This window comes from Pipistrellus kuhlii, unplaced genomic scaffold (assembly GCF_014108245.1).
Source record: "Pipistrellus kuhlii isolate mPipKuh1 unplaced genomic scaffold, mPipKuh1.p scaffold_m20_p_24, whole genome shotgun sequence".
In the NCBI taxonomy this organism is placed as follows: Eukaryota; Metazoa; Chordata; class Mammalia; order Chiroptera; family Vespertilionidae; genus Pipistrellus; species Pipistrellus kuhlii.
This window is the reverse complement of record NW_023425523.1, coordinates 11,553,848-11,563,875: the sequence shown is the minus strand read 5'-3', so window position 1 is coordinate 11,563,875 and position 10,028 is coordinate 11,553,848. Positions and strand designations below refer to the sequence as shown.

Below are 10,028 nucleotides of genomic sequence, written 5' to 3'. Positions count from 1 at the left end.
GATAGAGAGTTAGAAACATCGATGAGAGAGAGTCATCAATTAGCTGCCTCTTGCACACCCCCTACTGGGGATATGCCCGCAACCAAGGTACATGCCCTTGACCGGAATCGAACCCGGGACCCTTCAGTCCCCAAGCCAACGCTCTATCCATTGAGCCAAACCGGTCTCGGCTTAGTGTCTCTTTTTACAACTCCAGTCAGGCTTTTCCATCAGGTAATTGTTTTAGCCTCCTCTCTTTTCTCCTTTCTTCCTGTTGTACTTCATACCTTCCTTCAGCTGACTCTTGTGGGGAATGAGGAGCAACAAACAGTCTCTTAGCGCTCCTCATCCTCAGCCTTTCCTTTCATTTGTTTCTTCTTTTAGAACCATCCTTATAATTCTGTGTCGCTGATTTTGCTTATGCTGTAAAAGGTGTAGGACCAAGATAGTCCTAAAACCAAAGTGGTTTTTACCATTGCCTTAACAACAACAACAACAAAAACCAAAACAAAACAAAACAAAAGCAGTTACCAGATTATAAGGAGTCTGGAAAGAAGAACGAATTGCCTTCCTAGAGCCCTTCATGACTGGCCATTTTAAAAAATGGACTCCGCCCTGGCTGGTGTGCTCAGTTGGTTGGAGCGTTCTATACACCAAAAGGTGGTGGGTTCGATTCCCAGTCAGGGCACTTACCTAGTTACAGGTTCAGTCTACAGTTGGGGCGCATACTGGAGGCAACCAATCGATACCTCTCTCTCCCTCTAAAAACATCAATTAAAAAAAGAAAAGAAAATGTACTCTCCTCCCCAAAGCCCGCCCCCACATAGGCATGGTTGTTCTTTTGGGCAAACCTGCTCATTGAGAAGGGAGGTGGCAAAACCTGTTTGAGAGTGAGGTTCCTCCCTTCCACACCTTCCTCCTCAGAGGCAAGACAACAAGAGCTGAGGCAGAGAAAGGGTAGAGAATTGGAGAGCTGGAGCAACCAATTCCCTGAAGACCCAGGTGTTTACAGAAGGGGTCAGATTGGTGAAGATGGGAACTATCCAAGAGGCAGGAGAAAAGACATTGGCTCTTGGGTAAGTAAACCTTCGCTAACTTGGTTGGAAATAAAAAGTGAATACTCTTAGGACTTTCCCCACCATCCAGCTGTAGGAATTAATCTATAGAGAATTGGCTTTGGGTGGGAAATGTGGTATGGTATGGGAACTGGTGAACAAGGAGGAGTCCAGGATAATTCCCTATTGTGTGTTTTTGTAAAGGAAGTGTATATTTTGTGTCTGATAAATATGCCCCTATTCTCTGTTGTTGTTTTTTAAGAAGAGAAAGTTTATTTTTTTAATATATTTTATTGATTTTTTACAGAGAGGAAGAGAGAGGGATAGAGAGCTAGAAACATCGATGAGGAGAAACATCAACCAGCTGCCTCCTGCACACCCCCCACCGGGGATGTACCCACAACCAAGGCACATGACCTTGACCAGAATTAAACCTAGGACCCTTCAGTCCACAGGCTGACGCTCTATCCACTGAGCCAAACCGGTGTCAGCTATTCTCTGTTTTCTAACCCCTATATTCCAGAATGGCTATCAGGAAAGCTGACCCAGAACTAAATTTGGGTTCTCCCCAGCAGATCTCTTCCTCCTTACCTTCTTCCCCACCCCTCCGCCTAGACCATGGTTTCCCCTGACCACTCCCCAGCATGGTGGAGGGAAGGCAGGCCTGCCTAGGTACCATCTTCCTGGACTTTGCCAAATGATAGCTGGGCAGGTCTGTCAGCTTCCAGCCAGTTGTCACGTGGAATACCTCTCACCCCTACTGTGTAGGTGGAGCAGCTGCCACAGAGGTAAACACAATTAGCTTGACATCTACCCTTCCTCTGCGCCTAACCCCAGCAGTAGGGGTGATCTGTTTCCAGGGAGTGGTGAAGATGGTAGAAATACCTACGAGACAAGTTCTTTTCAAGGCCTGTTTTCTGCACCTTAAATTACTATGCTTCATTCCAGTGTCTCCTACCTATAATCCACCTCCCTCAGGACATTGCCTAGTTTGTCTCATGGCATTTTTTTCTTCCGGGGGATGGGGAACTATCTCAGGGTCAGGGAGAATGCAGAAGCAGCAGGACTAGGAGCATCCGTGAGACTTGGGGAATTGGAGCTGAAGGAGGAATGGCAGGATGAAGAATTCCCTAGGTGAGGAGGTGAGAGGGAGGTTGGGAGACAGAAGTGATGGTCACAATGGAGGGCAAGGATGGAAAATTAGATCTTGAAGAGGGGGTGGGGGGGAGAAGGAAAGCAGAGATGTAAAATCATGGCAGGAAGAGAGAACTGATACCTGGCTTGGTGCCTTTAGCCTATGTTTCTTCCCCCTTTTAATCTTTATTTCTCTCCAGATTGCTTTCTGAAGAGTCTGATTCTTTTGAAGATCTTGATGATCCTAAAAGAGACTCACAGGCAGGTAGGTAAATGAGAGCCTAGGCCTCAAGTTCTTGATTCTAATCCAGTGGAGGGTTATGCCGCCCTCATCCCTTTTCCGTTCTATTTCCCTTTTCCAAAATGCCCCGTGTTAGTCCTTTAGAATTCACCCCATATTATCACTTCCACGTGCAAGGAATCCTAACCAGCACACACGCATCTTTATTTTTTGCCCCCCTCCCCCTACCCAGGTACCCCCAGCACTTTAGCCCTGTGTGGCCAGCGCCCCATGCGTAAACGTCTTTCTGCCCCGGAGTTACGACTGAATTTGACGAAGGGGCCTGGAGATAACGGTTCTCCCATCCACTCTGTACCCACCTCTCCTGACGACAGTACTGACCTGGAAATAGATGAATTGGAGACACCTTCGGACTCCGAGAAGCTGGACAGCGGACATGAATTTGAATGGGAAGGTGAGAAAGAAACCTGAGGAACTAGCAGGTAGAAGTCGAGGCCGGTGTTAAATCTCAGGATGGATTTAATGGGACTGGAGGAGAACTAATGAGGTGGGGACTGAGAGGTAAGGTCAGCAACTTGAGGATGGAAAGGAAGAACCTAGAAATCCAGTGGGAGAGGAGTCCAATGAGGAGAGGTGTATCATGAAAAACCATTGGATGACTGTCGCAGGCCATCACTGATTAAAATTGGAGTGATCAAGATGAATAAGATCCCTACCCTCAGAGAATTACCTGTTTGGTAAGAAATAAGCATATTGTATGTACCAATAAGTACAGTTAAAGGTTACGATCTGCATGTGTTCAGGGTACAATGTACGCAGAGAGAAAGAAAAGGTCACTTCTGCCCAAGACCTCACGGAGGAGGTGATTCTGAGCAGTTTAGCATGTAATTGGAGAAGCCACTAGGACTATAGCATGACATGTTGGGAACTCAAAGGATTAAGCGTGACTGTTTAGATATTAAGGAAAGCTGTTTCTTTACTCATAACACTTCTGACACCAGACATGAGAGTTTTCCCCACATCAACCAATTCTCCAGCTCTCCACACACGAACAGGTATCCAGGGTTCAGTTATGACACTAACTTCCCGGAGTTAGCACAGACCCCAGAGCTTAAGGGCTCAGTCCCACAAGACTGTCGCCCCGCCCCCCACTTCAGACACCAGTGGCGTGTCCAGGTTGTCCCCTGTGCTCCCGACCAACTTCAAGGCCCCCTTCTCAGGTTCGATAGTTTGCCAGAATGGCTCCCTAGAACTCAGGAATACAATTTATTTGCTAGATTACAGATTTGTTGTCAGAGGAACCGCCAGGAGGAAGAGATGCACAGGACGAGGAGTGGGAAGGGGGGGGTGGAGCTTCCATGCCCTCTCCAGGCACACCACCCTCCTAGTACCTCCAGGCGTTAACTAACCCAGAAGCTCTTCATGCCCCCCCCCCCTTTTTTTGGCATTTGAAAAAATATATTTTGTTGATTTTTTTACAGAGAGGAAGAGAAAGGGATAGAGTCAGAAACATCTATCAGCTGCCTCCTGCACACTTCGTACTGGGGATGTGCCCCCAACCAAGGTACAGGCCCTTGACCAGAATCGAACCTGGGACCACTCAGTCCACAGGCCAACACTCCATCCACTGAGCCCCTTCTGAGAGGCTTCCTATGGAGGCTTCGTTATGTGGACATGATTGATTAATTCACTGACCATTTGTGATTAACACAACCTCTCGCTCCTCTCTCCCCTCCCCAGAGTTCTAACCCTCTAATCACATGGATGGTTCCCCTGGCAACCAGCTACTGATCCTTAGCGGCTTTCCAAAGTCACCTCATTAATATAACTCAAACCCGTGTATTTGAAAGGGGCTTGTTATGAATAACAAAACACCTTCTCACTTTTTTCATCAGGAGCTGTCCCAGAGTCAGGAACAAAAGAACAACAACAAAATATAATATCACTCAGATATGAGTGGCTGAGAGGTGAAGAGAGAATGACAAAAGATAGTGCTATGTGAAATAAGCAAGGTCAACTCATGGAGATCCTTGCTACCATGCTAAGGAGTTTAGGTTTTATCTGATAAGCAATGAGGTGGGGTCATTGAATGCTTTAAAAAAATATATTTTTATAGATTTCAGAGAGGAAGGGAGAGAGATTGAGAAACAGAAACATCAATGAGAGAGAATCATTGGTTGGCTTCTTCCTGCATGCACCCTACTGGGGGACCTAGTCCGCAACTTGGTCACATGAATCGAACCTGGGTCCCTTCAGTCCACAGGCTGATGCTCTATCCACTGAGCCAAAGCGGTCAGGGCCATTGAATACTTTTAATCAAGGGAATGACATGATCAGATTTAATTGCTCTGAAAAGATTGGAAATAACCTAAGGGCTGCCCCAGTAGGATATTAATGGTGCATCTATACAATGGAATACTAAGTACTAGGCAATTATTTTTTAAGATGAGGCAGCTCTTTCTATTGTCATAGAAAGATTTTGCAGAATTAGTGGGTATAGTATATTGCCATTTCAGTAAAGAAGGTAGGGGAGAACAAAGCTTGCTTTAGTGGTGGTATAGAAGATGGAATGGAGGAAAATAGACTAATGGCAGGGAGGCCAGTTAGGAGGCTTGTACTACAGCCAGCTAAGAAATGTTAAGAACCTGAACCAGAACAGCAGCAGAGGAAAGAATGTAATGGAGGTAGAGGAAAGAGGATCTGGAGTCCAGTTGGCTTGAGGGCTGATAGAGAAGAGTGAGTCGTGGATGATGTACATTTCCTCTCTCAGGAAGCTAGAGAGATGGGGTCATTCGCCAAGAAAGGAAATATGGGAGAGAAGGAAGAGCATGCCATTGAGTTGTACTTTGTGTCTGGCGATAGGAGATGACAGAGACAGACAAAGTGGAGACATCCGGTCTAGGCATGTAGGGACATAGGTATGGAGTGAAGAGAGAAGCCTGGGTTAAAGAGGCAAATTTGGAAATCATGACCTTATTGGTGGTAACTGAAGACATTTTTTCTTTCTTTCTTTCCACGCTTCTCACCCAAGGAGAAGCGTGGAAAGAAAGAAAGAAAAAATCCAGAAAGAATCTGATACTGTCAGGGGCCATTGACCTACCAAAGTGCAAGGTTACCTCAAGACCACTGTGAGGAGAATGAGTCACAGGAAATTGAAACCAGCAAGGGTCTGGGTGTATTGAACAAACGAGGGCTAGAGTCACGGGGGAAACTGAAGGAATGAGAAGTCTGAGTAATAAACTCTAGGAATCTGGGGAAGGTACAAGATACTAGGTGTGTATTCTGCCCTGTTGATCCTTCCCCATCCCTCTCTTGTAGATGAGCTACCCAAGACAGAGGGTCTGGGGGCCAGCGAGGCAGCTGAAAGGCTGGGCCAGGGTTGTATGTGGGACGTGGCTGGAGAAGACGGCCATCGCTGGAGGGTTTTCCGGACAGGCCAGAGGGAGCAGCGAGTGGACATGACTGTCATTGAGCCCTATAAGAAAGTCCTGTCTCATGGAGGTAATGGCTAGCGTTAAGTGGAGGGGTGAGAACGGTGACTTCTAGAATAAAATGCCTAAACTGGACCCTTGTTATTGGGTTATCAGTCCTCAGAGTCCCTCAACCTAACCATGTCTGTCAATTTTCAATTTTCCCATATCCTCCCCAGGTTACCATGGCGAGGGCCTCAATGCTGTCATCCTCTTTGCTTCCTGTTACCTACCCAGAAGCAGCATTCCCAACTATACCTATGTCATGGAACACTTATTCAGGTGAGATGGAAGGCCTGAAGGGCTTCAGGGTGGAGGATAGGGAGGGAAAAGTAAGAAAGAAACCCCTTCTTGCTTGATCAGTAGCTGATTGTAGAGTCTACAGTAACGTCCCTCTCATTTCCCACAACCCAAAACATATACCTTTCCTGCCACTGTGTCCCTCCAGGTATATGGTGGGAACTCTGGAGCTGCTGGTCGCTGACAATTACCTGCTTGTTCATTTGAATGGAGGCACAAGCAGGGCTCAGGTCCCACCTCTGAGCTGGATACGCCAGTGCTACCGGACTCTGGATCGGCGGTGAGCCTCAGGAACGGGGTTCTGAGCCTATCTTACCTTCTTTCGTTTTATTTTTGTTTTGTTAATCCTCACCCTTCCCCGTCTTTCCATTCTTCCTACTTCCATTTAGTTCTCCCTTTTTTGTCCCTCTACACCCTTTTCCAAGCCTGTCTGTCTTCTGTTCTCTCTTGGGATCAGAAATGAAGTTTTATTTTATTTATTTGTTTGTTTGTTTGTTTTTAATGTGTTTTATTGATTTTTTACAGAGGAAGAGAGAGGGATAGAGAGTTAGAAACATCAATGAGAGAGAATCATCGATCAGCTGCCTCTTGCACACCCCCTACTGGGGATGTGCCCGCAACCAAGGTACATGCCCTTGACCAAAATCAAACCTGGGACCTTTCAGTCTGCAGGCCGACGCTCTATCCACTGAGCCAAACTGGTTTCCGAAGAAATTAACTTTTAAATTTTGCCTTTGCCAATCAGCTATGTGACTTTGGATTTGTGTGTGCTGGGGTGGTGGTACAGGGGGATTATTTGTTTGTTTGTTTTTATCAGCTCTATGGCTTTGAACAAGTCACTTAACCTTTCTGGGACTCAGTTTCTTTATTTGCAACGTGACAAAATACCTTTGCTGCTGGGTATTTGTGAAAATCAAGTAAATCAGAGTGGCATATTGCCTGGCATTTAGGCACCCTTCCATTTATTTCACTTTCCAATCCATTATCTTCTTCTGCCATCCTCCCTGTCAGATCTTTTCCCCTCCTTTGTTTCTCTCTTTTCCCCCATCTTCCATTGGCTCATCTGTCTCTTTCTTCTTCCCTCTTCTTTATTTTCTCCGCACTGGCCTCTTCCACTGGGAGTTTCATAAATAGGCCTGGTCATGGAGGGATGGGGAAGGGTACCACAGTGACTTAGATGAGAGTAGGACACGGGAAGGAAATAGGGTATCAAAGATCAAGCTGAGGGATTCTGAGAAGAGAATTTCCTAAGTATGAGGAGTATGGAGGGTTGAATGAGATGGCTGGCACTGAGATTGTAATGAAAAGAATGGCGGTTAGGCCCAGTTGCCAGAAAAATCTAGAAATTAGAGAAGGGAAGGAAGTTAAAGAATATAGCTTCAGCCGAAACCAGTTTGGCTCAGTGACTAGAACGTCGGTCTGTGGACTGAAAGGTCCCAGGTTCGATTCCGGTCAAGGCATGTACATATATATTTATAAAGAATATAGCTCCACCTGATCTTCAGGTATAAAGATGGAAGAATAATTAGGGTGATCTCCTATTCTTCTTCAGGCTAAGGAAAAACCTGCGTGCCCTGGTGGTTGTCCACGCTACGTGGTATATGAAGGCATTCCTGGCACTGCTCCGGCCCTTCATCAGGTATGAGCTGGAGACAAGGGTCCCTACCTTCCCCTTCTTCCTATTATTTTAAATGAGCTTATTTGAGCCAAATTGATAACATAAGCCCTAGAACAAGATCTCAGATGCTCCCCACTTCTTCCCATTTTCAAAATCAAGAACTTGCCCCATCTTGACTCTTTCTAGTCTTTTAACCACTCTCTACCTGTTCCATTTCCCATTTGTAAGCGTCTCCAGGAACCCTCTTCCCAGTGTACAACACAAATGGTTTATTCCCTCTTTTCAGTTCCAAGTTCACACGAAAAATCCGTTTTCTGAACAGCCTGGGAGAACTGGGCCAACTCATCTCCTTGGATCAGGTCCACATCCCAGAAGCTGTCAGACGGTGAGTACAGAGCTTAAGGATCGTGGTTTGGGGTGAGATGTGTAAAGCCAGTATCCATTTTCTTTTTCTTTTTTTCCTTCTTTTTAAAAAATACATATTTTTATTGATTTCAGAGAGGAAGGGAGAGAGAGAGATAGAAACATCAATGATGAGAGAGAATCATTGATCTGCTGCCTTCTGCACGCCCCCAACTGGGGATCGAGCTCACAACCCAGGCATGTGCCCTTGACCGGAATGGAACCTGGGACCCTTCAATCCGCAGTCTGATGTTCTATCCACTGAGCCAAACCAGCTAGGGCCAGTATCCATTTTCTTAATGCCTTGGGAGAAACACAAAGGAACTAAAAACCTGAGGTCCTGTTTTCAGATGTTTCGAAGTACCTGGGAAAGTGTGCACATATCAGAGAAAAAATTAAGGACACTGCTGTACCCAACAAAAACAAATAAAAAGCTGTACATATAAGTGCTGAGGCAACAAGGAATAAAGGAGTAATCACAGCACAGAATTTAGAGGAGATTCAGAAATCAGAAAGGGATGCTTGTTGGCAGTACATTGGAGAGACTATCCCGTTGGGGAGGGGTGCTAGGGAGCAAAGGAATCCTAACCAATGACCAACTCAAGCATCACCAGTCTTCACCTGGCTTTTCTCCCCAAACCAGTGAGTAAAACACAGGTCCTGCCCTGGCCTGGTGACTTAGTTGTTTGGAGCATCATTCTGTACACCAAAGGGTTGTGGGTTTGTTCCTGGTCAGGGCACATACCTAGGTTGCAGGTTTGATCCCTGGTCAGGGTGTATGCGGTAGGCAGTTGATCGATGTTTTTCTCTCTCTCTCCCTCCCCCCCCTTCTCTCCCTCCCACTCTCTCTAAAAAATCAATTATCCTATATAATAAAGAGCTAATATAATAACTAGACCAGATGGTGGAATGACCTTCTGAACGACCAATTGGGGGTGGGGGGGCTGCAAGGCCACTGAGGCAGCCGGTGCCACGAGGGTTAAGCCTCTTGCATGCACGAATTTTGTGCATTGAGCCTCTAGTGTGTGTGTGTCACATACAGGTCCTGTTCCTGTACTACTTATTCTTCTCTCTCCTAGGCTGGACCAGGATCTCCATGACTCTGGAAGGACCTAGCGTGGACTGGACTAAAGGGCCTTAGAACCAAGCAAAGATAACTGTCTGCCTACACCTTTACCCCTGAACTATCTAAGCTGTTTTGTAAATCATCTCCTCGTCAACCCCAGGACCACTGCATCTTGACATCCCAGCGCGCCCTTCCTCCCCAGACCTTGCCTTTGAAGCTGAGCTTTGAGGTCTGGAACCTCATCTTGCTGGTGGCTTGCGTTTCAGCCAGCAGTCGGTATTTTGTATGGGCGAGTGCAAAGCTGCAGGTCCTTGTCCTGCTTTAGCCATAGAACCTGGGGCAGTCACTTCCTCTCCGTGAGTCATTTGCATCCTCTTCAAGGAAGGGGCTGAGATCTCTCTCTCCGCCTGGGGCATTGGCATTCCCGCAGGCCCCCTGCCGATGGGGGGCCATGGGAAGAGCAGGGCTTCCCTGAGCACAGCCAGCCTGCCTGTGGGAGCCAGGAGGGAGTTCACGGCTCCCCTTCCCCCCGCCCACCCCCAAAAGCTTGGAGAACCGCTATCGGCCCCTCATTCCTTCTTAGCCATTGTCTGCTGCCTGGGAGCCTGGAAAGGAGTGCTTTCCAAACCTTTCTTGAGTCAATTCCGATGTGTAGTGGTTAATAAATTGCGAGAGATTGGAGGCGTGTGCCAACCAAGTGACCTGCTCTTTCCCCGGCCCCTGACATCACAATCCATCAGTGCCCAGAGTTCTTGCTGTGGGG

General features: G+C 46.8%; 1 protein-coding gene across 6 annotated transcripts; it reads left to right on the top strand.

Annotated features, from left to right (window-relative positions):
* Positions 1–829: 829 nt before the first annotated feature.
* Positions 830–9,944, top strand: BNIPL (BCL2 interacting protein like). Of its 6 annotated transcripts, none has more exons than XM_036453209.2 (11): positions 852–1,055; positions 1,650–1,822; positions 2,073–2,176; positions 2,369–2,429; positions 2,642–2,863; positions 5,728–5,910; positions 6,059–6,161; positions 6,328–6,459; positions 7,732–7,818; positions 8,084–8,182; positions 9,279–9,944. In XM_036453209.2, the coding sequence occupies exons 5-11, from the start codon at positions 2,680–2,682 to the stop codon at positions 9,313–9,315; spliced, it is 825 nt and encodes a 274-aa protein (XP_036309102.1). In that variant the 5' UTR covers positions 852–1,055; positions 1,650–1,822; positions 2,073–2,176; positions 2,369–2,429; positions 2,642–2,679; the 3' UTR covers positions 9,316–9,944. The 6 variants fall into 6 exon arrangements, with proteins under 6 accessions (XP_036309098.1, XP_036309096.1, XP_036309102.1 ...); XM_036453208.2 differs by having other exon boundaries at positions 853–1,055; positions 2,073–2,168; XM_036453206.2 differs by having other exon boundaries at positions 857–1,055; positions 2,073–2,168; positions 2,369–2,433.
* The last annotated feature ends 84 nt before the right edge of the window (positions 9,945–10,028 follow it).